General features: G+C 36.3%; 13 protein-coding genes across 13 annotated transcripts; 5 read left to right on the forward strand and 8 right to left on the reverse strand.

Annotated features, from left to right (window-relative positions):
* Positions 1 to 2,805: 2,805 nt before the first annotated feature.
* On the forward strand, positions 2,806 to 3,837 carry B0P05DRAFT_571733 (uncharacterized protein; the record flags this gene model as incomplete). Its single annotated transcript, XM_051581395.1, has 1 exon — positions 2,806 to 3,837. One exon carries the CDS (start codon positions 2,806 to 2,808, stop codon positions 3,835 to 3,837), a length of 1,032 nt encoding a protein of 343 aa, XP_051434864.1.
* A 1,124-nt stretch (positions 3,838 to 4,961) lies between these two features.
* Positions 4,962 to 6,154, forward strand: B0P05DRAFT_542229 (uncharacterized protein). The gene is made up of 2 exons (XM_051578297.1): positions 4,962 to 5,263; positions 5,322 to 6,154. The coding sequence occupies exons 1-2, from the start codon at positions 5,062 to 5,064 to the stop codon at positions 6,059 to 6,061; spliced, it is 942 nt and encodes a 313-aa protein (XP_051434865.1). The 5' UTR covers positions 4,962 to 5,061; the 3' UTR covers positions 6,062 to 6,154.
* Positions 6,155 to 6,169: 15 nt separating this feature from the next.
* Positions 6,170 to 6,862, reverse strand: B0P05DRAFT_108254 (uncharacterized protein). Its single transcript, XM_051572954.1, has 2 exons — positions 6,801 to 6,862; positions 6,170 to 6,744 (listed from the first exon to the last, which is right to left on the reverse strand). Exon 2 carries the CDS (start codon positions 6,573 to 6,575, stop codon positions 6,279 to 6,281), a length of 297 nt encoding a protein of 98 aa, XP_051434866.1. The 5' UTR covers positions 6,576 to 6,744; positions 6,801 to 6,862; the 3' UTR covers positions 6,170 to 6,278.
* Positions 6,863 to 7,449: 587 nt separating this feature from the next.
* B0P05DRAFT_571736 (uncharacterized protein) lies at positions 7,450 to 7,815 on the forward strand (the record flags this gene model as incomplete). The annotated part of the gene is made up of 1 exon (XM_051581396.1): positions 7,450 to 7,815. One exon carries the CDS (start codon positions 7,450 to 7,452, stop codon positions 7,813 to 7,815), a length of 366 nt encoding a protein of 121 aa, XP_051434867.1.
* Positions 7,816 to 9,886: 2,071 nt separating this feature from the next.
* B0P05DRAFT_491380 (uncharacterized protein) lies at positions 9,887 to 10,922 on the forward strand. The gene is made up of 2 exons (XM_051575321.1): positions 9,887 to 10,440; positions 10,497 to 10,922. The coding sequence occupies exons 1-2, from the start codon at positions 9,906 to 9,908 to the stop codon at positions 10,907 to 10,909; spliced, it is 948 nt and encodes a 315-aa protein (XP_051434868.1). The 5' UTR covers positions 9,887 to 9,905; the 3' UTR covers positions 10,910 to 10,922.
* On the reverse strand, positions 10,471 to 13,474 carry B0P05DRAFT_108266 (uncharacterized protein). Its single transcript, XM_051572955.1, has 5 exons — positions 13,440 to 13,474; positions 13,235 to 13,387; positions 13,166 to 13,191; positions 12,941 to 13,119; positions 10,471 to 12,892 (listed from the first exon to the last, which is right to left on the reverse strand). The coding sequence occupies exons 2-5, from the start codon at positions 13,257 to 13,259 to the stop codon at positions 10,906 to 10,908; spliced, it is 2,217 nt and encodes a 738-aa protein (XP_051434869.1). The 5' UTR covers positions 13,260 to 13,387; positions 13,440 to 13,474; the 3' UTR covers positions 10,471 to 10,905.
* A 57-nt stretch (positions 13,475 to 13,531) lies between these two features.
* Positions 13,532 to 14,868, reverse strand: B0P05DRAFT_542244 (CDP-alcohol phosphatidyltransferase-domain-containing protein). The gene is made up of 5 exons (XM_051578298.1): positions 14,289 to 14,868; positions 14,118 to 14,244; positions 13,982 to 14,067; positions 13,768 to 13,928; positions 13,532 to 13,721 (listed from the first exon to the last, which is right to left on the reverse strand). Exons 1-5 carry the CDS (start codon positions 14,475 to 14,477, stop codon positions 13,640 to 13,642), a joined length of 645 nt encoding a protein of 214 aa, XP_051434870.1. The 5' UTR covers positions 14,478 to 14,868; the 3' UTR covers positions 13,532 to 13,639.
* Positions 14,751 to 16,066, reverse strand: B0P05DRAFT_542247 (uncharacterized protein). Its single transcript, XM_051578299.1, has 2 exons — positions 15,060 to 16,066; positions 14,751 to 15,005 (listed from the first exon to the last, which is right to left on the reverse strand). The coding sequence occupies exons 1-2, from the start codon at positions 16,050 to 16,052 to the stop codon at positions 14,880 to 14,882; spliced, it is 1,119 nt and encodes a 372-aa protein (XP_051434871.1). The 5' UTR covers positions 16,053 to 16,066; the 3' UTR covers positions 14,751 to 14,879.
* A 43-nt stretch (positions 16,067 to 16,109) lies between these two features.
* On the reverse strand, positions 16,110 to 17,410 carry B0P05DRAFT_542250 (FAS1 domain-containing protein). Its single transcript, XM_051578300.1, has 6 exons — positions 17,226 to 17,410; positions 16,916 to 17,164; positions 16,763 to 16,866; positions 16,505 to 16,706; positions 16,367 to 16,456; positions 16,110 to 16,311 (listed from the first exon to the last, which is right to left on the reverse strand). The coding sequence occupies exons 1-6, from the start codon at positions 17,383 to 17,385 to the stop codon at positions 16,190 to 16,192; spliced, it is 927 nt and encodes a 308-aa protein (XP_051434872.1). The 5' UTR covers positions 17,386 to 17,410; the 3' UTR covers positions 16,110 to 16,189.
* Positions 17,411 to 18,000: 590 nt separating this feature from the next.
* On the reverse strand, positions 18,001 to 18,486 carry B0P05DRAFT_587299 (uncharacterized protein; the record flags this gene model as incomplete). Its single annotated transcript, XM_051582576.1, has 1 exon — positions 18,001 to 18,486. The coding sequence occupies one exon, from the start codon at positions 18,484 to 18,486 to the stop codon at positions 18,001 to 18,003; it is 486 nt and encodes a 161-aa protein (XP_051434873.1).
* Positions 18,487 to 18,603: 117 nt separating this feature from the next.
* On the reverse strand, positions 18,604 to 19,116 carry B0P05DRAFT_571742 (uncharacterized protein; the record flags this gene model as incomplete). Its single annotated transcript, XM_051581397.1, has 1 exon — positions 18,604 to 19,116. The coding sequence occupies one exon, from the start codon at positions 19,114 to 19,116 to the stop codon at positions 18,604 to 18,606; it is 513 nt and encodes a 170-aa protein (XP_051434874.1).
* Positions 19,117 to 19,567: 451 nt separating this feature from the next.
* B0P05DRAFT_470260 (Alpha/beta knot methyltransferase) lies at positions 19,568 to 20,397 on the forward strand (the record flags this gene model as incomplete). The annotated part of the gene is made up of 2 exons (XM_051574542.1): positions 19,568 to 20,126; positions 20,174 to 20,397. 2 exons carry the CDS (start codon positions 19,568 to 19,570, stop codon positions 20,395 to 20,397), a joined length of 783 nt encoding a protein of 260 aa, XP_051434875.1.
* B0P05DRAFT_637581 (uncharacterized protein) lies at positions 20,356 to 24,103 on the reverse strand. The gene is made up of 8 exons (XM_051583650.1): positions 24,048 to 24,103; positions 23,856 to 24,002; positions 23,443 to 23,812; positions 23,263 to 23,394; positions 21,310 to 23,215; positions 20,929 to 21,263; positions 20,719 to 20,873; positions 20,356 to 20,680 (listed from the first exon to the last, which is right to left on the reverse strand). The coding sequence occupies exons 1-8, from the start codon at positions 24,074 to 24,076 to the stop codon at positions 20,440 to 20,442; spliced, it is 3,315 nt and encodes a 1,104-aa protein (XP_051434876.1). The 5' UTR covers positions 24,077 to 24,103; the 3' UTR covers positions 20,356 to 20,439.
* Positions 24,104 to 24,114: the final 11 nt, after the last annotated feature.

Below are 24,114 nucleotides of genomic sequence, written 5' to 3' on the forward strand. Positions count from 1 at the left end.
GACATAGTGAAAGAATAAATCCCTATAGTTCCCAACTTAATGGTGCAAAACAATATGAACTGGTGTTAGACAGAGCAGCTCTAATGGTATTGCAAACTGCTACATCGTAGCTCAATTTAACATTAAAAAAAACGTACTCTCTAGAGCCATCCTAAGCGGTGTCTAAGAATGTTGCCTGGTTTGGGGGGGAATATTAATACAGATTTTGATTATTATGCTGAAATCGGAGGTATCTTTAAGATAGAAATAAACATTATCTACACATATTTGGCAACTCCATTATGTTCACTAGAGAGTTCTGTCTTTTATAAGTTTAGTTGCTGCTTCTTTTTCTATCGCTTTAGCTATCTTTTTTGATTATATATCACAAACTTTACGGCTTTGCACTTTTTCTAAAAGTTGCAAAATTTGTAAACATCAAAATCCTTCAATGGATGTAATGAATTTCTAGAAAAAAATTAATTAATTTTTAACATTTATGCCGACATGCAAGTGTGCCATTTGTGTACTTAAAAAAAATTTTCAAGGAAAAATAAAAACAACCATCTTAAAATAAATCAAAAGTATTTTCTGCATTAACAAAAACCAAAAAAAAAGTAGAAAATTTCTGATTTTCCTGTTTTAAATTAACAAAAAAGCTTGTTTTTCAATTTTTAAGTTTTAAATTAATAAACAAGTCTACCGGATGATGATTTTGCTGTTTTAGTTTAAAGAAGAGGTTACTGGTCGGTAGACTTGTTTATTAATTTAAAACTTAAAAATTGAAAAACAAGCTTTTTTGTTAATTTAAAACAGGAAAATCAGAAATTTTCTACTTTTTTTTTGGTTTTTGTTAATGCAGAAAATACTTTTGATTTATTTTAAGATGGTTGTTTTTATTTTTCCTTGAAAAATTTTTTTAAGTACACAAATGGCACACTTGTATGTCGGCATAAATGACTGTGGAGTCTGAAAATAAAATATTATTAAGATGCCATATTTTAACATTTATTGTAAGATGAAGAGAAAATAGATTTACATCAAAAAGGCAAGACATAGATGAATTCCTTTGGAAATTGTATAGATCTTCCATTTTTAGAAGAAATATGATAAAATTTTGGGATTAGTTTCTTACCTATAAATTGATTTGTTAGATCAGGGACAATTAGAGAAATGCCTTTAAAGAGGTTGTCAGCTCAGCCAAAAACAAATGGTCTGACCTGAACTGGAATAATAAAATGTTACATGTTTAACAATGCCGATACTAATGCATTTGTCAGCTCCAACTGTCATTTTATGAGTGCCATTAATAATAGCAATAATAGTAAAGTCACAATGTCAATGATCTCTGACTATGAGGATGATGTAGTACTTTTGTTAGAACAAGTGAATGTCAGTGACCATAGATGCATTGTAATTACCATATATGTGATCTGGTCTCTTGTCACAATCATCGTTTATTAATCTGTGCCTATGAATTCATGTACATATTCACAATAACATTGTTTCTTGGCAGTATTTTTCTACAGTATTTTCTTGACATTTTTGTTGAATTTAACAATTTTTAAAAATTTTTATCAATTTTATGAACTTTTATCGGAATTTGTTAAAATTATTTTTGTCAAATTTTACAAGTCGCTTTTTTTGTCTATATCAACTCCAAAAGTATAGTGTATGCTAGTAGACATTGTTTATGAAAGTTTAGAGTTTATGTGAGTGCAAACAGGCCTTATTTTACCCTTAAATGCCTAAGAAAAAGAAGATTTGCATAAATTGCTATACTTTCACTGCTGAAATATTTGTTTGTCTGGCGTATCTGTTACTAAACCGTTTATTCAAATAAACTCTCCTGTTTAAAAATGTATTTAATTCATTGAGTCTAATGAGTTCGATGAACCGAATTTTAGTCGATTTAACATAATTTTTGTAACGCTCAATGATTAAACAATCCTTTATTGTTTCCTGTATTGTTTTTCTGGAGCATCTGTATACATAGACAATGTCTGCATCACGCAAATATTCTACTGATAAATGTCCGTTGATCGGCTAAAATTATTTCTTTGAAGGTATAGATAAAGACAAGTGAAATAGAATGTGCAACTAAAAACGTTTTTTCTGGTAAAAACTTGGTGATTTAATATAGGTAGTAAGCACATCAAGTTTCTTCACTCCTGTTCGTTAAAAAAACGATTGAATAACATTTATACGACAAAGACTATTCCATTCGTGTCATCCTTTTAGCAACATCTTATATGTACAAATTATACATTGCATATAAAGAGCTGTATATAATCGACAACTTTTGTCTCACGGTCTTTACATACTTATTCAATTGAAGTATTGATTCGGCCTTCTGTCACTGTTGGCTTTGTCATCATAATAATAGCTTCGAATGATTTGAAGACACAGTCTAAGAACTCCGTTTTTTCTTTGAAATAATCACAAACTGCATAGCTTTTTTTAAGAGGTCAACATTAGTTTATTTAATAATTGCTACACGAGTTAAAATCTCATTAAGTTGCTCTTTTAAAATAAAATAGTGGTAGAGATTTTTAGCAATTGTTTATATTTCATTATCCTCTTTATAAGTAGTATAGGATGGTATAAAAGTCTTTTCCTTGTTCTGGGTCATATGCGGAGCTTAGATAAAAAGGAACAGACCTCAAAAAGTAGTTGAGCACGACAATCCGGAGAAAGCTTCAAATTGTCATCGTACCACCTTTGCTTTCACAATAAAGCGTAAATCGCAAGACCAATAATTAATTCAAAAAAAGCTAAAATGTTGTGCGATGCCTTTTCATCTTCCTCTTCTTTTCTCTCATCGACATGAGAGTGACTTGGTCTTGTTTATCGGTTCTTGCTATCACAGCATCTTCGTTTGCTTCTGCTATTCGTCAGTTCCGTGTTGATGTCTATCCACCTGATGAAGATCATGCTGAAATTCGTCTTTGCCTTAGCGTCAATGAGTGCAAATTTGCATGCACACAATTCTTTGACGGCGAAGAAGGCACAATAGCTAAACTTGATGCTGAAAACTGTCTCAATCAAGATGATTATGAGCCGGCTGTTATTTTCCCAAAGATTGGTAGTACTACTATACCTGGTGTATTGTTCGGAGAAAGTTCTGGTGGACCTATTAAATGTATTAACGGCGGAAAAGATAAAGTAGATGGACATAGCTACTATAATTGTCCCGCCCATGGTGAATCAACCACTACAACAGCCACTACAAAAATTACTGCTACAGAAGCTGCTACTATTACAGACACTGCAAGCACAACTACTAAAGAATCTGACACTATCACAACAACAATCACAACCACTGCAGAGCATAAGACCACCACCACAACAACTATAGAGCCAGCGACTACTTCCAAGTCTACCACTACCACTATTACAACAACTTCCAAAACTACTACCACAACCACCAAAACTACAGCTACAGCTATTAATCCTACATCAACAACAACATCAGCAACATCAACAAAAAAGACTACAACTACAACTACAACTACCAAGCCTACAACAACATCAACAACATCAACAAGAAAGACCACAACTACTACTAAGCCCACAACAACATCAACAAAGAAGACTACGACTACCAAAAAGACTATAACCACTACCAAACCCACGATGACTACCACCAAAAAACTAACAACTACAACAACGAAAAAAACTACAACCACTACTAAGAGAACTACAAGTACGAAACCAAATAGTACACCTACTGCTACACCTGCTTCTAGTTGTACTAGTGGCTATAGTGGCAAGAAAAATGGCAATGGTCCTAAGAACGCTTGTTGTCTCACTGAAAGTGATTGTAAGCAAGACTGTGTCAAAGGAAAGTGTACCTAATTTAGGATCTGCAAAATCATCTGAAATAAATACAAATATCCTAATTCTCAATTTTGCAGATCACGCCAGACAATGATCAATGTGATCATTTTTTGAGACACCAGAACTATTTTGAGTTCAAAAGCATAGTTAACGTAAACAAAGAATCAAGAAGCCATTGTCTCAACAAAAATAAATTTGTGGAGAATATGACAAATAAAAAGCGCAGTATTCTAAATTATAAGGTATGCTACGCGTTGCTGTTTTCAGAAGAAGTCATCGATGAAACCAACAAGACCGCAAACAACAATAGCAGGATTTATCTTTCCAGGGAAATATGGAAGAATTAGGGTTCAAGCATTAAAAGTACTGCTTCTGTTGTCTACATTCGAGTAGAATTGTTTACTTGCAGTTTGAATAACATTTTTCAAGAACAAGAGACAATTGCAGGACCATTAATGAGCCCGTTAAATAGCTGGATAAACCTCAAAGAGTACACATAAAAAGAAGAAAATTTGAGGGTGATCTGAATACAAGTAATCATGTTTGGGAGAAACCCATGATGTATTTGAAGGTACTTGCATCGTAGGCGCATTTTTTCTTTCGGTAAGCGAATGTAATGGTATCAAGCATAGCATCATATTGACAAAAAAATAAGAGCTGAACCAAAATAAAATAGGCACATGATTACGAAAAAAGTGTAACCATCTCATTTTGTAAACCACTCATTTCATTCGATCCAAAAAAAAAAAAAAAAAAAAAAAAAAAAAACTCACTCGGTTAATTGTTGTGCTACTAAATCAAAAAATTACGTTTTATATGACTAATGGCACATAAACGCGCACATTAGAAATAGCCCGATTATCGAGGCTTCTTCCCCTTTTTTTTCATCCTATAAAATTAGTAATAGCGAGGTCGCGGAAAAACTTGCCGATGAGTAAAAGAAATAACTTCTTCACACTTTTTTAGCTTCTTTAAGAGTAGTGTCATGCAGGTCCTTATTTCTTTATTTGAAGCAAAAAAATAATAGTGATCATGATTTGTACTATGTGGCGTGAGTTATCGGCCCGGTGCTACGAATAGGGAGTAAAGAATGTAGCCGGCTATTCAGTTTAACCAGATAAAAATTGTTTTTTTATGCAAAAACGGATGTTCATTTAAGCTGATAGATATTTTAAAGGCTCTTGTTATACAAATCCTTCTTTTTTTCTTGTCTTTTCCAGTCTTCTCCTTCATCTAATTCTTATGAAAGCCAACTTATATCAGTCCAAAAGTAAAAATAATACCCACTCAACAACAGAGCCTTACCACAGAAAACCAAGCGATAGCAACACTAATAGTAATAATCGAATGAATGATGCTTATACCTTCAATTATCATCAAGCATGCTCATTGTTGCAAGCAATCCAAATGAATGGGCGGCGTCGTTTGAGCCAAAGCTGTGTTTGTAATGTCTATTTTCAGCCCTACAAACCTGTCAAACTAATAAATATATATGTACGTAGATAACCTTGCAAATTTCGTAACTCGTTCTTGGGAATCTAACCCTAAGCAAGAAAAAATTGAAGATCTGGCTAAATTCATGACAAATTTATTGGATACGACATTATTATGCCCTGAAAAGCCATTTGAAGAAGCACTACAACAATTTTGCCGAAGCCATATCCCTACGCAGTCCGTGTCACCCACAGTCACGATATTGATTGCAATAGGCTATATTGAGCGACTTAAACAGAAGTACAAGCACATACAAGGAACATCTGGGTGTGCCCATCGTCTTATTATGATTGCATATATGATAGCAGCCAAATTCATGCATGCAAACCTCAAATCTATCATCCATACTTCACCATCGGCTTTGAATGGCGAGAAAGATACCCCTACTAAAAAATTGCCACCTATCATGCCGCCTTGCAGTGAACAAGAACTATTGCCTTCGCCGCCTACATCACCCAAAACATTCTATTCTGACTCGGATCCTTTAAAATACCATTACTTCCAATCTCGTAGTAAGTCTACGACATTCAACAATATAACAATCAATACCAATAATACAACCAATAATAACCCTTCTGGTTCTACATCAACCAATGAACGTCATTTCCAAATAATACGAATGGAACATGAATTCCTACATTTTTTAGATTACGATCTATCTTTATCAAACACACTAAAATTAATCCACTGGGCACACAACTCTCAAGACAATCCTCATTATACAATCTCCAGTGTCTTTGAACAATAAAAAAACGCTCCTCGGACTGTGTGAACCGACCGAAGTGAATTAATTGTAGCACAATATAGGGCTGTATTACATGCAAAAAAGATATATCACACGATTGTGACTTGACTAAAATTTTTTTATTGTCTCTTACATGCAAATAAATATCTGTGTCTTGCATTTAAATATTGAAAAAAAAAAAACTATATACAGAAGGGAAAGAAGGAGCCTTTGATAGACATTATTGTTGCCATTGATCAATCATCATATCGCCCCAATAAGACTTTTCTTGTTCTTGTTGTTGTTGAAGTTTCTGTAGAGAAGGTGTCAACAATGCATTGTCATCTTCAAAATAATCATCTTCTGTCATGGGCGAATTAGCAGTACTAGGCATAGGCTGCAACCATAGAGGCGTTTCAGTAGGTGGAGGAGGTCTATAATCAGGAGAAGCATACGTGATAGCAGGTAGTGGCTCTTGTTTGGGTACATCAGGAGAGAATTGAGTGCTCAGATCAAAATGACGTTTTGCAGAAGACATTGATGCATTAGACTATCGTTTTTTGTCAATAAATAGTGTAACGGCATAGTATGAATACTTACAGGTTGGTAATCATAGTCACTATCATCATCGTTTCTGCGCTTGACAGAAGCACGGGATGCTTGTTGAACTAACTTGTTAGCAAATGTTGAAGACAATGAAGTATTTACTATAGATAGTTTAATTGTTATTATGATAATGATTGGTTGTGAATTGTTTACTTACAACTGCCAAATTGATGTGCCATTGTGTATGAATTAAAAGAGATGGAATTCAAATAAAGTGGGGGCCCTTTATATATCTTTTTTTTTTTGCCCAACTTTTTATAAAACCCATACTCCGCCCGAACCGTGTCCCCCCTTAGATTGCATTTAGCCAATTAAATAAACGAAACATACTGTTTGGTTGATCGAGACCAATAAGTCAACGTCATCAGCATTGACTGCGCTATATACTCCTGAGCAGCCCATTCACACACAAAAAAAAAACTTTACACGTACAAATGCGGAAATAAATATACCTTATTCGAGAATTGATTGCACATATTTAAAAAAGAATTGCATAGAAGAAATGTTTACTCCGCACAAATAGCGTCTTCAGATTGCACAAGTGGAAACTTTTTTTTCTAAATTTTACTAAGGACTACCGATTACGATTCATATTTGGATCTAAAGCCCTCTCCCCCCCCTCCTTCCCCCTGAAAGAGAAGTAAAGATGAGAGACATCAAGACTAACGCTGTTATAAATAACAGTATAAAAACAAGAAATTATACGAAGCATAGCAATGATAAAAAGCATGATTTTTTTGAGCTTATTTATGAAAAAGACTACACCGTTTCTAAAGCAATAAAGAAGCTGAAAATACCTTGCCGAAATGCCTACGATTGGTATAAGAAAGACCAAGATGCAATCACTGAAAACCAAGAAAAGCGAGACCTTGAAGAAGAAAAAGCAAAAAAAGAAAGTTGGTCGTCCCAAGATTTTGTGTGATAAACATAAAGAGTTCCTCTTGGAAAAGTATGGTGAAGATTCTAAAGCTACAGTAGATGAAGCAGTGGAGAGTCTTATTTCACATTTCGTGGGCCTAAAAGCTGCAAAAACCACCGTTTATGAATTTATGACCAAAGATTGTGCTTTAACTATGAAAAAGGCACACTTTGAACCTAAAGAAAGAAAATTCAGAAAAAAAGTATTGATGCAAGATACAGCTGAGCGAGCAACTTTAGTAATACAGATATAGACTACCTTAGCAACTGTATCTTTATTGATGAATCCGCCTTCCATGTCAACTTGAGCCGCACTATGGCATGGTCTCAAAGGGGAACTCGAGCTGCTGTTGTCCAGCCCAAAGCAAGAGCTGAAACTACAGCAATTTTGGGTTCAATTTCTTCACAAGGAATTACTAACATCAAAGTAAGAGTTCCTTATACAGAGGTTTCAAAGAAAAGAAAAACTGTAGGTAAACCTAAAGCAAAGAAAGCTGTTGGAACTGTTACAGGACATTACTTCAATTTTGTTTCTACCACATTATTATGGACAATGCGCTTATACATAGCTCGGAAAAAAATTAGAAGATTAATTGAAAGTCATGGATATGGATGTGTATATCTTCCACCTTATTCTCTTGAGCTCAATCTTATTGAACAGTTTTAATCCGTCGTCAAGAGTAAAATTAAAAGGGAAAGACTTTTAAAAGAGGAAGCTTTAAGTTCAAGAATAACTGACGCCTGTAATAATGTTTATTTTGAGGATTTAAAAGTATTTTGTAGCTATTAAAACTCAAAACTTCAAGTTTGTTTAAATAAAGAGCCCTTTTACTGTGCAAAATGAGTTTGATTTGTGTGCAATCTGGAGATTCTATGTGCGGAGTAAATTTTCGAACAAGGTATATAGTCTAGGCAAATGAGCCATGGTTTTCTCACTGGCCAATTTCACCGCTAATCAAAGTCTTACAAAGAAGGAAATTACGCTCGGCCCAAAATCTTTTCGGAAAGACAATCATTGTTATAGAATAATAGGAAGCATAATATTATATAATAAAAAGTAGGAAGGTATTCATACTATTGCTTGTATCGAAACTCTTGTGTGTATCAGGTTGGCCTTGGTTATTCTAAATGGAAAGTCTGATATTTTTCTTTTTTGTTCTTAGTAATATTTATGTCCGATTCCACTGCATACAAACAAGGACGCTGTTTGCTCGAAATAAATACTTGCAAGTTCTTGCCGTTTTGAAGTCTTCAATCATAATCAACTGATTTACAGTTGATTATGAGTCACAAAGAAGGATAGCATTAATATCATAACAAAGCCTCTTCATATTGATCGCAGCTTTGTTAAGTGTACTGTTTTCAAAAACAAATAAGGGCATCACAATGATCTTCATTACTTCACCCTTTAGGCGGTCTACAAAACACAATGAATGTTTGTCCATCGCGTTGAATACATTGAACTTGATTATACTTCTCTTGTCTCTTTTTGGTTTCTCTTTATTTTCATTTCAATACATTCATTGGTTCCATTTACAAACGTATTGCTCACGTTTTCTTGCTGGCAGCTGCCTTTCTTGGTACGATAAAAAACAGCATTCAGCAAACTAAGAGTTTACTAGCAGTGGGTAGCAGCCCTTTCATTCTTGTTTGTATATCTCAGTAACGTCTTCAAATCAACCTATGATAATCGTTTTGTTTGATGTTATTTGAACCACTCATCATTTTTTGCTTTTATGTCTAATCGAAATATTGAAGCCACTTTTTGAAAAATGCTTGTTTAATTTGAATTTTGCATGATAGTATGTCGTAGACAGATAGAGTCACAACTCTTTCTAAAAAAATGCACTAGCAGTGTAGTTTATCTATTTACGACCCGAACCTGCGTTTTGGTAGTAAAAATGATGTTTATTTTTGTGACCCAAATAACATCACATTTTCATTGTATGATGGCTTATTCAGAATGAGAGAAAAGCAAGTAGTTTGATATTTTGGTTTTACGGAGTCTAGAAGTAATCGAGCTAATATTTGCCTGATAACTTCTCTACGTTCAAAACAAACAGCCAAAAAGAAAAAAAATGTCATGTTTTCTTCTGTATAATTTTACAATAAGACTTGAATTGACTTTTTAGATTAGCCAGCGATGTAGGTGAATCAGAATACAACTTGAGATATACTTATACTTTCCTTGTTCTTTACTTTGTTACATTGATTGTATTCGCTTTGTGTCGAATTTACACCTTCTTTATTGCATCTAACTCCGTTGAGCGCGTAAGCCACCCGTAAAATAAACTCAGTTGTACCTGGCCAATTTGTTTTCTTTTTCTTGTTATTGTTTATTCGTATGGTAGCCGAAAAAGCAACTTTAGTTTTAGGTGGTGCAGCTCTAGGCGCTGTTTCTTTCGCAGCCTATCAAAAGCTTACCCAAAAAAAGCCTACAGCACCTGCTATCTACAGAGCACCCACACCACCAGCACCAGTACCAACACAACCTCAACAACCTTTTATCAATAACATGGAAAAGGCAAAGAATATCATGCCTTTTGGTTTGCCCGGTCCTGTGAACGATTTGGTTTACCGTAGTGCCTATATCACTTCTTATAACCGTCGTGACCGTAACCCCAACTGGGTTGCTGAACATTTGACACAAGCTAGTTTGAAGCGTGGTCCCGACGTAGATAGACAAAAATCGACTTTCAGAGAAGACGACAGCGTACCTGAGAAGTTTAGAGCTAAATTGAATGATTATTTCAGAAGTGGATTTGATAGAGGACACATGGTCCCTGCTGCTGACGTCAAGAACAGTCAAGTCTCTATGGATGAAACATTCTATTTGACCAATATTGCACCTCAGGTTGGTCAAGGCTTCAATCGTGATTGTAAGTGGAAACAAAAAAAAAAGATAAATTGCTTGAGCTAACATGATTTTCATTAGACTGGGCTCATCTTGAACATTTTTGCAGAGAATTGACTCAAAAATTCTCTGATGTCTATGTGTTCACTGGTCCTTTATATTTACCCCATCAAGAAGCTGATGGCAAATTTTATGTCAAATATCAAATGATTGGCAACCCTCCCAATGTCGCTGTACCTACTCATTTTTACAAGGTCATCTTGACACACCATCAAGGTCGCTACACTGTGGGTGCATTCGTGTTACCCAATCAACCCATTCCCGATCAAACACCCTTGACAGCATTCAAAGTACCCCTAGACGCTGTTGAACGCGGAGCAGGTCTCACTTTCTTTAATCAACTCAACACTACTCAATTGCCAGACTTGTGTAGAGAAACAGAATGTAAATTAACCATCAGAAAATTCAATGATGCACAAAAGAAGTTATCTTAAAAGCAACGGAACTTGTTCTTTTTATTTGTCATTAAATCTTCTATGCGTCTTTCCAAGATTTGATGAGCTTTTTCAGCTTTTTGTTTTAGTTTGCGTTCATTTTCAAGTTCAAGAGAGATGTTTTCCAATTGCTTCTTGAGAGCGTCTAGCTCACCATGATGTGCAGTAAGTTCTTGTTGTTGAGCCTGGACTTTAGATTGAGAGGATTCAAGTTGTGATACAATGTCTGAGACACGGCTTTGTTTTTTAGATGATGATGGTGCTGGTACAGGAGGTAAAGGTTCACTTGGTGGTTCTGTTGGTGGAGGAGGGAAGCTACTGATAGGTGATCGTGATCGCTGCTCAGCAGCAGATAAGACAGAGGATCGTTCTAGTTTGCTTTGTGTTGAGGAACGACTTCTTCGTTTGACAGGTTCTTTCTCTAACTGAAGTGCTAAATTCATGACTTCGCATTCCAAGCTTTTGTTTTCTTGTGCCATACGTTGTCGTTCTGAGAACAGTTGTGCTTCTAAATCATGAATCCACATGGACAATTGCGCATTATCATCAGACATTTGAGAGAACTTTTGAATCACTTCAGAACGACCAGTAGGGTCATCAATGTTTTCATAGATCCAGCGCATCAATTGAGCTTGTTCTGCTTGAGGATTATTACTGCGTGTAGTCTGATTAGATAGTGTTCGTCTGTGACGTGATACTGTTAGTTCATTGCTTTTATGTTTGGTATCATATTGTTGCTGTTGTTGTTGAAGTGAGGCAATCTGCCTGTCTTTTTCCATAGATCGGTGTGTAGCATCCAAGAGTTGTTGGTTCAAGTTTTGCACAACAGATTCAAGGTGTTCAATATGTTGATTCACTGCGGTGCTATCTTGTACTGTCTCTAATCGAGCAATATCGTTTTCGAGTTTACCAACAAGACCTGAGTTGTCATTATTTCGAATGGCTTGTCGACAGACGTCTAAATCAGCTTCTGTTTCCACTAATTTTCTTTCAAGCACCAATGTCTTTTGCTGCAATTGCTGGAATGCCTGTTTCCAGTCTTGTTCTTCAGGGATATGATCTAAATAGGTATCAAACACGTCTTCTTCAATAAGTGCATCATTCTTGGAAGCTAGCCATTTCTGTATGATGATCAGTTCTTCTATCGCATGTGAATGCTGTTCTTCTTGCTTAGACACCAATTGCTGAATCACTTTTAGACAGTCTTCTAATTCGCGTTTATCGGGCGCATAATGCTCTGCATACAGTGAGCGTTCAGCTACTAATTGTCGAGACAAGATTTGAACAAGGTTCTCTGTCTCTGTAATTTTTTGCTCTAGTCCATCTAGAAGCTGGGCTTGTGTATCATTTATTTTGCATAGACGTTGATTGTTGTTACTTATATCAACTAATTCTTGTTCAACCAGTGTGTTGCGTTCTCGGGTGACAGTAACTTGGTTCTCCAGTTCTTCTATCTGTCGATGAAGATCATGTATGTCATGGTCAAACTTTTCATCTGTAAGGATAGTAGCACTCGTTGAATTAGACACAGATGAAAACATAGAGATATTTCTTGGTCCCTCGGAGTAAGTCGAGGTAGATTCTCTGCCTTTTTGTTGCTTGAGCATTTGTATTTCGTTTGATAAACGAGAGATGATACGATGTAGATTTTCATCAGACGATAATACTGATTTTGTGGTATGGGCTGTTGATTTGTGTTGAGAAAGTGATGAAGCATAATCCAATGTGTGTTTTAATTGAGCCAAGTTATCTGAGGGATGAATGTAATTAAGATAAATAATGCTTGAACTATGTTCAAGTTCATAAAGCCATATATTGTGTTGTTGGCTGCCTTGAGTGCAAAAAGTAAAGAATTGGTCCATAATATGGTTTGAACAATGTGATATATTCACCAGGTTAAATTGTGCATCTGTATCTTTGACTAGGATAGAAAAGATGGATACTGAACCAATTGTATGCTGAGAAAGGCCAAATTGGTAGTACCTAAAAAAGACAATCAGCTTAATAATGTCGCACAGACGGTCTATTTACTTTTCAGCTAAATCAATAGCATCAATACGGTATTCATTTTGTGTATTGTCTGGTGAAATTAAATCTGTTTGCGCTTGTTGGTCGTCGTATTCTGTAAATTTGACATAAACATTCTGAGATGTTTTGAATAAGGAGTCAAGGCCGAGTAAAATGTTTGAGTCAAATCTGTCGTAGGTATCCTGTGTTGCAAATAAGCTTAAGAAATTTATTAAACGAATTGCTTACATGATATACGAGACTAACATGATTGCCTAAAGTATGGTTAGTCATGAATTTATATCTGTTACTTCGTACCATGAGCAAGTTGGTTTGTGATCATATCCACCAAATCGTTGTGATTAGAGTCCAGAATGTCATCAAATATAAAAATGTCATCACCTATAGCCAGTTGATTTTGTGATGAAATAGTAAAAACTTGTTGAGAATCACAAGGCAAAACTTTCAAGACTATACATTGTTACTATAGATTCAAAATAACAATTGCTTGTAATTTACCAACTTTTAAATCATGAAATGGCATTTTAAAGAAGAAGAAAAAGAAAAAAGAAAAAGAACGTGGCATAGACTCATGAACTCTGCCTTTTTATTCTCCCCCCGTCTTTCGACTTCTTTTGTCTTTCTGTAATCAGGTTTTTTAGTATAAAAAAAATGTACCACCTCAAGGCACGCGCCAGCAGTTTAATTAAAGTAAGAAATATTTTACTGTTTTAGTATTCGTACTGCATTTCTAGAGAACATATAACTGGCTCCTGACCAGACAGTAGTGCCTCCTACAACCCACCTAAATAGAACATGAGTATTTATAGCTTATGGTTCCATATACTTACTGTAATGCTGTCATTACTTCAGCTGAAGGCATACCCATGCTCATAGTAGTCAATGAGAGACCCATTAATACTAACTGCAGTGCTGTATTGATCTTACTAATTTGGGTTGGCTTCACTTCTGCTGAGGGGATAGAACCATCAAAGTAACGTGCAATTGTTTTCTATTTTGGAATTAAGATACGTCTCATTCTATTGTCTTTTGGATTTTCATTACCGGTTCTGGTAGAGAGATGTAGCGATAATAAAAGGCAGATAAAATTAGACCTGTATCTCTACCCAAAATGACAGTAGCCAGTGGTACTAACAAGATGGATAAGTAAGGTTCCCTTTTTGTTTTTGTGCGCTCTTACCTGGTATGACTCCCTCCATAGCTAATGTCACTGTCATGACTGTCATGAGTACCTTATCTGCTAAAGGATCAATAATTGTGCCTAGCAATGTCTTCATGTTGTATTTTCGTGCAATATATCCATCTAACTATATAGCACAAGTCAAAGAATGTTATATATAAGTTTACATACTAAATCAGTGAACCCTGCTAATGCAAATAAACCTAATGCTTGGTCATATTGATGCTGTAGAATAAGGTATCCTACACACGGTGCTGCCACTAGTCGACCAAAAGTCAGGATGTTGGGGATCGTATAAATATCCTCTCGAAGTTCCTGGATATGTGTCAATAGATACGCGTTGTTCAGTTTGAAGCACATATACCTGCTTTTCTTTCTGTTCTTTTCTCGGCAAGAACTCTTTCTTATTTGAAAGAAACGAACGTTGTAAAGCAGTACTAAAGTTGAGGTTTTTTAAAGTAGTTTGTTGTAAAGGTGTCCACTTGTACTGAAGAGGTCTTTTCAAGACTTGTTTTAGCTGTATTGTATGAGAACTTCGTGCGAGAATAAAAAATGTACGTGTCTGTATGCGCAACATGATATAAAGGAAAATTATAATACAAGCAAGAAAATTTTATTATTGCTGTTGTGACGGCCTGCCCCTTGCATAAAGTGAAGAGAGATGCGTACATGTTTTTTTTTTATTAAATAAGGCATAAAAGTGTAGGATTGATTATAAGCGTAAAAAGTAAAAGAGAGAATAAAAAGGGGAATCTATGACAATTATTTTTGTTGAATAGCAGGTGTGGATGGTTTCCAGAACATCCAAGACTTGCGCTTCTTTTCAGCCTTCTTTTCAGACTTTTTAACTTCACTAATAGCAGGCAACAACTTATTTTCCTTTTCGAGCTATGGAATAAAAGATTTAGAAATAAAGTATTAAAGTACATCGATATGACTTACCTTATCACGCTTGAATAAACCCAAAATTTGAGACTTCCTCTTGGCAATACTCTTTTGCTTTTGAAGCTTCTTCATGGAGACTTTTTCTGTTGCTTGTTGATCTTCATGAATAGTAGTGACTTCTGTGTAAGCTTCAGTAGAAACGCTTTGTGATCTGACAGTTTCTGTTGTAGATTCAATCTGACTCTTTTCAGCTGTTGCTCTGACTAACGTTTCATCGTCGTTGGTTGTAGCTTCTTGTTCAACCTTGACTTCATCCTTTACTGTTTCAGTTTCCAATGTTTCAGGTTCTTCTTTGGTCTGGGCAACAGTGGCTTCGATCTCCTTTTCAATTTGAGCGGTCTTGGTTTCGGGTTCAGTGGTCTTTGCTTCGGGCTCAGCCATCTTTAATTCAGTGGTCTTTGCTTCTGGTTCTTTAGCTTCAATGACAGGTTCCTTGGTTTCAACTTCAGATTCTTTAACTTCGACTTCAGCTTCTTTAACCTCAGGCTCCTTAGCTTCAGTTTCAGGTTCCTTGGCTTCAGCTTCAGCTTCCTTGACTTCAGGTTCCTTAGCTTCAACTTCATCTGTTTTGACTTCTTCGGTGGACTTTTCGGTCACAATGACAACCTCTGGTTGTTCTTCCTTTTCTTGTAGCAAAGGTTCCTGAACTGACTCTTGAGCATTGACAGGAGCAGGCATGTCGATCTTGACAGAAGCTAAAGCCGGAAACACATCCTTCTTTTCTTCAGGAATAGGCTCAACTTGAGTCAATTCGACAGTTTCGGGTAAGAGGGATTGTTCGACAACGACAGTTTCATGATTGATCTCAACAGGAACTGGTTCTGTCTTGATTTCTGTCTTGGGAGGTTCTTCAAGAGAATCGCCTTGAGCTGTAGGTTCGTTGATGATATCGTTTCTAGGCACCTGTTGTTCATTGACGGGTGCATTGTTCTTTTTCTGTTGTTGTTTACGAGCAGCGTTTTTCTTTTTGTTACCACCTTTTTTAGCCATGTTGAATCAAAGAGTACAAGAGAGAAAAGAAAAGAAAAAAAAAGTTTTTTAAAAAAAACGAGCCATCGTTTATTTTATATACAAAATTTCAAGGTGCCCTCCTGTTTTTTTTTTACATATGAACAATGAAACCAGAGTTACACACAGCCAATCAATCCTACCAACATGGCTGCAAAAATATTTGTTGACCGAACTAATTTGTGTTGTGAAGCATTACTATTTGATTTTGTGCTACGGTCCCAGTGATAGGCCCAAAGCACTAAAATAAACGTTTTTTTTTAAGAATGGTTGCACAAGTCCATGTTGTTACTTGCCTTGATCGATAAAGTGCATCATTCCATTTACCGAAATGACATCTTTTCTTACTACATTTGCAGCGGAATAAACTGAGCTGTCAGTGGAAACTATATATATTATAAATAAATTCATGACGCGTCTTAAAACAAGTCTACCTTGCCATATATCATCTTTCAATGTCAATGCAAGCGTGTTGTTTTCAAGTAAAGTTGGGAGTTGTAAACCATGAGACCATTGTTGACTTGGAACAAAACCTCGGGCTGTATGTGTTTGCAGCCACAACATGTTCATATCTTGACCCAATGTAACTGGATTGACAGTGCCAAAAGCTTGATTACTTGGTACAAAGAGAGTTAACTGTTTTTTTTTAACTTGTTGTTCTCCGATTCATATATATATATATATATATTTACCGGTGTCATTTTGTCGTTCAATGTAGATTGTAATAACATTTCACTTGCTTTAGTATAGCCGAGTTGGGCAAGCGTTGTCCGCATATCCAATGGTATAGTAAGTACTAAGCCCAATCAATCAATATCGATGTATGTCAAATAAAACATACTTGCCCTGATCAATCAGGTAGACAGCAATATGTTGTGACTGAAATGATTTCAAGACAGCAGATGTATGTAAAAGGCCAGATTCAACTGTATTGTTCTCTAATTTAACCAGTGACTGATCAAGTAATGTAGGTACCACTTGGCTCGTCCATGGCTGAGGATAAAAAGAAGGCAATACGTGGTATTTTAATCTATCATGATCAAGTGTTGATTGATTGAATGCTTTGTTTGTTGGCACTAACAAGGTGATATTGACTAGCAGCAGGATTAGGTCATTGTGTTTTGTTCTGGGGGGTTTTTTTTTGTTTTTGTTTACCAGGTATCGTGTCGAGTTTTTGTAACTGAGAGGCAAAAATAGACGCTTCTGGAAACTGACTCAGGATGTCTAGAACCGTGCTTGACTGAAGTGTATGTTGTTGTTCTGAATGAACAGATTTAAAAAACATAGCTAAACAGATCAAAATAAACGGCAACATACAAAAGAATCAATTAAAAAGAAAGGAGAATAAATACATAAGCCAACATGCCACATATTTAAAAAAGCATATACATAGAAAAAAAAAGGGGGGGCTGATGAATATTTTCTCTACCTGCATGATTGTTGTATCTTATTGACACTTTCTAGACTTTCAACTCTTGGCTTTCGTGTGTATATTCTCCGCCACTCTAAGCTATTGACTATTTTCAGGTACACATGATTTTCCTGACAGCATTTGCCAAGTTGACTTTTTTGGTTATTGTATTGTTCCTTTTTTTTCTTTTGCCGATCTATTTACTTCATTTTAGACTAAAAAGAAAAAAAAGAGCTACGTGTACATAAAAGGCTTTAGTGACGACGCTTGAGCTCGGTTAAATATGAATGGATTTGTCTTTTAATTTGAAGTGATAGAAATGATAATGTTAAACTATCTTCGAACTTTGTGAGCTCAAGAGCATTAAATTACTAGCATGTCTGATGCGAAGAATGCAATAACATAACATCAGCCAGATTTTTTTTTTTTTCGTGACTCAGCGACAAGTACAAATAAATCAATGTACGACTATTTGCAATACAAACAAAAAAAAAAAAAAAAAACTGCATTTTATTAGGATTACAATAAGAAACAAAGAACAATCATAACAAAAGCAAAAAGACTGAATTGTTGGGGCATATGTTGATAACCACTGTTCACATGAAGTACAATTCCTCTGGACCGCATACTAATATCCACACTTGAATAAGCTAAATCTGCTTTTGTGGTTACGGTTAAATAGACAGTGCTGTTCAGTCCATGAGGCACAGTCCATCCATAAGTCGAGTTCAAATAGAAAGCAAGTTGAGTCCCTGTTGAATTGCCTCCTGTGACAGATACGTTTTGAGCAATGTTTTGAGCCAAGATGGACAAAGCGCTATCTTGCCATAGATCCACATCCACTTTATAAGTCCCATTACCCATGTTTTGATAGCCATAAGCAATATCTACTTTTTGACCAGGCTGAACTGTATCATTCGAGACAGGATAATTGATTTGAGTGCCCAGTTGACCCAAGCATTGGCCAGCAAACAGAAATAAAAGGAAGGTAAAGTATTTTATCATACGAAAAGGATAAAAGAAGAAGAATTGCTATAATTTTCTCAAGCAAGTTCTTGTATGACATTGAATGGGAAAGACATATGTAGTTACACACATTCTATATTTACAAGTTTATATACATTAAGTAAAATCAATGGTAGACATATCAGGTACAGCACCATGATCCACAAGCACACGAAACATTTCCCACAAGTTCTTCTGCACACAGGTCTTCAGTGTCTCGCTGTCAGGTTTAACATGCAGTTCGTCCAAGAAATAGTCCACCATGGCTCTATTGTTACGAGCAGCACACACACGCAATGCCATATTATTACGTGCAGTAGGATCTGCTCCATAAGCAACCAACCGCTTGACTTGGTCTAGTCTACCCAATTGAGCTGACTTGATCAAAGGAAACCCCCTGGGTCGATTAGGAGAAGCGCCTCGTTCCAGCAAGGCAATCACTAATGCGTCTCGTTCCTCTAGTGTATCGGATGGTTCTTCAAGAAACAGACGGGCTGGTATTTTCTTGTCTTGATAGTTTATATCGGGACCGAATAACTTATCAAAACGATGTAGGAGATCAATATCAAAAAAGGGGAATTTGACGGCATCTTCGAATGCTTGCTGAGGATTTTGATGTGCTCGATGCATAAGAAAGGCGAATTTGGTATTTTTGTGGGCATAGTAAAGATGATGATAAAAGAAACGACTTGTTGTTGGTAAGTGAGGGTTAGAAGACAAAATAAAGATGTATGATACTATTTCAAAAGGTAATTTAAATAAACCATTAGGCAGTAAAATGGGGAGTTTCTTCTTCTCTTCTTCTTCTTCTTCACTACTACTATCTTCTGAAGAAGAAGAAGAAGAAGTAATACCCCATTCTTGGTCCATAAGACGTTGACGTTTTGACATGAAAGAAAAAAATAGTTTTTTTTTTTTTTTTTTTTTTTTTTTTTTTTTTTTTTTTTTTAGTTCTGGTAACGACTGCTTTTTTTTTCTCCCCATCTGGTTTGCATTAACGGAATTTAGTGGCTTTGCAGACTTTTTGACTTTTTTTTTTTCTTGAAAGCGTTCTTGTTTTTCTTTCAGTTCCTTTTATATCATGGCCAACGAAAAACGTCCTCAAGAAGACACTACTGAAAACGACCCCAAGCGTATTCGTGTGGGTGCTACTCGTAATGTCGATGTACACATGGTACCTCAAGCACCCAAAGTACCCAAAACAGCCATCGAAAAAGAAAATGCTCGTCGTTTGATTGTGATTTTAGAAGAAGCTACTTTAGAAACACTCAAGATTGGTAAAAACAAAGAAGGACACTACCAACTTTTGAATGTCGATGATCACCTTCACATCCTTAAAAAGAACAACCGAGAAACTTACGAAGCTAGACCTGATATTACACATCAATGTTTGTTGACCTTGTTAGATAGTCCTCTCAACAAGGCTGGTTTGTTGCAAGTCTATATTCATACCCATAAAAATGTGTTGATTGAAGTCAACCCACATATTCGTATCCCAAGAACGTTTAAGCGTTTTGCAGGTCTGATGGTTCAATTGCTTCATAAGCTCAGTATTCGTGCTGTCAATGGTAATGAGAAATTATTACGAGTGATTGAGAACCCTATCGATAAATATTTGCCCAGCAATAGTCATAAAATTGGTAAATAAGAAAAAAAAAAAGATGATAAATACTCATGCCTTGTATAGCTCTTTCTTGGGATGCTCCTACTGTCAAATTATCAGAATATATGCCAACTATTCCAGCAGACAAGAACATTGTGGTTGCTGTTGGTTCTATGGCCCATGGTACAGATGATTTTGCAGATTCTTATGTAGACGAAAAGATCAGTATATCCGATTATTCATTATCTGCCTCTGTTGCCTGTGGTAAGATTGTATGTGCAGTAGAAGAAATCTGGGGCATTTTGTAAATACAGACAATCATAAAAAAAAAAAAAAGCTTTTATTATTATTTATTCAAGCAAAGAAAGTGCATTACGCTCAGCTTCAGTCTTTTCTTGCTCTGATGTCCATTGTTGATCTATCCATTGTTGGAATATATTTTTATGATGGTATGTTCGTGGTGGTTGTCGACGAACAAAGGCGTCTTCTGTGCCAATAATATAGAACATATGATAGGTATCTCTGCATATTTTGTATTGCATGCCTGACCGTACCATCATATCCTTTTGTGTTGTATTGTGGGTGATATTTCTATCTCTATCAGCCATTGTAATCTTTGGATTATTTACCTTTGTAAAAACCGGGATGTTAATAGAGACTGATTGACACCCTTTGTTTCTTGAGACCAATTGATATAATTGGCTACATATTCATCATAACCACTGTATTGGTCTGAATGATGTCCATCTAATAATCGAATACTCAATATTCGACTTGTCAGTTTCTTGAATTTATACAGTCAGTAAAACAAAAGAGAAAGATAGAATTCACAGACTTACAAAGACAAATTCAAAAGTGTTTTCTGTAGCATCAATAACACCAGAAACGCGTGTTTGATAAGTACCAATGTCACCTTGATCCATTTGTTCTGCCTTATTTTCATGCTTGAATATTTCATACAATTCTTGAGATTGTGTATCTGTGATAATGATATGAATATGGCGAACAATGGACAACACTAGCTTGTCTATGGTAAACATAATATAGGCATCTCCACCAAATATATAACGGACACATTCTTCAAATGTCTGTTGATCCAATCCACCTTCAAATAGTTTATCAATCAGTGATAACAAGATCTGATAAGAACCACGCTTAGTATTGACTTGGAGGGCTATATAAAGCTGTCAATAATAGGTAAATAGAGTATTACACCTTACCTTTAAATCGTTTGGGTGTCATGCCTAAATCCCTTGCTTCTTCATACGCTCTGAGTGATTTCCGTGGATCTCGCTTGAATTCAGCATCCAATGCCTTCATCTTACTCAGTCTTTCATACAGTATTTGGTATAAGCGAAAGAAGCAATAAAATCTATTGTCACCATAAAATGTGTATGTTTTTTGATTCTCTTCATGCGTTGAATCAATCAAAGAAGCTAACATAGGTACTGATTTCTTGTTCTTGGGTATACGCTGTTGCTTCTTCTTTTTTGTACGTATAACTGCTGCTGCTACTGCTGCTGCTGCTGCACGACGAGGACGACGAGGGCGGCGTATGTTCTCTTCTTCTTCTTCCTCATCATTATTGTTGTTGTCTTCTTCTTCTTGATCACTTGTATGTGTACGACGTACTTTATCTTCCTCCCCTTCTTCTTCTTCCTCCTCCTCGTCTTCATCATCATCTTCTTCTTCATGGTCTTCATCATCCTCATCTTCATCTTCTTCTTCATGATCTTCTTCATCACTTTCATCTTCATCTTCATCAGAATGATGTTTCTTTCGAGTACTGTTCATGTTACGTTTCAAGACATCCTTTAAAAGACCAGTATCATCTTCTTGTGTACCCATTTTAGCACTTCTTCCAGCTACTGTGGTGCGTCGTCTTCTAGCTGCTTTTGTTAAGGGTCTGGTAAGTGGTGTTGACTGAACAGAAGAAGCATCATCATCGACTCCATCTTCCATCACTATATCACTATCAACAGCAGAGGGTTCTACATCAGTGACATCCAACAACATAGGAATCATCGTATTCATAAATTCACGCATTAAATCACAATCCTCTGGATTATACACAGGCTGACGATCCAAATAAAAGTAAATCAAGCGAGAGGCATCTTTAAAGACACCTGTGTCCTCAAACACATACTCAAAGGGCTTGTTTTGAACCCTTTGTAATTCAGCCTGGCTGAGCAACAAACGTGTGGCCATGGCCTTACGGTCATTTTGCTTGAATGAAATACCCTGACAGTCTAATGATTTCCAATAGTTTTTCGCTTCTACTTCACGCCAAATCTTGTTCCATTCCCTTTGAGCCCGTTTCCATTCATCATCCTTTTGGCGTAATCGCTTTAGCACAATAGGCACTGCTTGAGCAGGATTGGAGTGCAACAAGTCCATCATTTCCATGCCTTTCGTGGTCCCATAGATCTTTTTGATGATCCGTTGATAAATTGTTGGGCTGCTGGCACCTAAACCAGGGTCCAGACGATAACTTGCTTTTTCTTCAGGTGTCATAGCCATGATCTTTTTTGCAATGGGTTCCAAGACAGCAATGGTGTTTAGATTGGCTTCGATATTCAGGTCATAATCATACCGTTCTTCTTCCACCCGATGGAGTGCTTCTTCATACTGGTTCTTTTTAGCAGCCACAAACCCAGTGTCTTCAGATGCCCAGGTAGGATGGGATACATACATATCGTTCAAAACGTCCCAGCAGAGTGCATCTCTGCCTGAACAAGGTTGGTCTTGCCACGTCTTGGCTACATGGCGATAACTAGGCCCACAGTTCCTGGCATCATGGTCATGCATAGGCTGCATGGTGGGTCGAGACAGACTTTGTTCTTCAATCCCATCGTACCCAACCAACTCTTTAAACCAATCAAACAAGTGCTTATTACCACCAATAAAACTCTCGACTCGGCTGACAAGCACATGTTGATCGACAATATGTTGACTGAATAAATTAAGCACTTTAAGAAATGCGTTGTAGGTTGCTTTGTTGCCAATGTACGTCTTGACTTGATCGAAAAAATCCGCTTCTTCTGCTGAAAATGTAGGCTGAATACTGTCTATGTTGGAACGAACATCGGAGACTTCGTTATGATGATGATGATGATGCTTTGTTCGCTTTATCCTAGCTATCAGTGTCTTGTGTTGGATCAAATTCCACTTACTTTAGACAGGTTTAGATGGGGCATGCTGTTCATACGTTTCTTGTGGCGTTTATTAGGATCAGGTAAAAACCGTTTGAATTCTTCAAGAAGTTCATCAGAACCATCAAACAATGTCTTGACATCTGCATAGACCTAATCCCAGTTATCCATCAAGCCTATAACGCTGATATCTTGACTTACTTGTTCAATTGGTTTTTGGTCTTTTTGATAGGTCTGAAGGATCTCTAGAAACTTCTTGTAGGTATCTGGTCGATTTGAAAATCGAGTCTTGATCTTGTTGACATACGTAATGGCTTGATTGAATTCAACAGGTGTCTTTGTAGAAGGGTGTTCAACAGGACTAGAATCAGAAGAAAGCACCAATGCTTCATTTTCTGTGATACATGTGGTACCTGAAGGTGTAGTGACTTTGATGACATTCCTTTCTTGGTCATCCACACTGCACTCAATACAATAACCAGGCGGTAAGAATGTATTGAAGCCTGAAACTAAGGTAGGATGACCTCGAAATAGACTTGATACGCGTTCAATCACACCAGGGGTATCTATCCTATCTATTGTGAATATACAGATGTAGTCTATCTAGAGTTTACATTTGACTCTTGAAATCTTTCATGATATCGAGGAATCGACTATAGACATCTGCTTGTGAAGCAAATGTGGCCTTGACTTTGTCTAGATAAGTCAAGGCATCTTTGACATTAAGTGGACGAGGTTCTGTAGATGGTAGTGTGGGTCTACTTTGTATGGTTATTATGGTATCTGTACTCAAGAGTGTTACTTACCTCGATTCTGGTGTTTCGTTTGATATCATTCGTTATGTTTGCATACAGAGAAAAAGAGAAAAAAAAA

Source organism: Gilbertella persicaria (genome assembly GCF_025201335.1).
Source record: "Gilbertella persicaria strain CBS 190.32 chromosome Unknown B0P05scaffold_20, whole genome shotgun sequence".
NCBI lineage: Eukaryota > Fungi > Mucoromycota > Mucoromycetes > Mucorales > Choanephoraceae > Gilbertella > Gilbertella persicaria.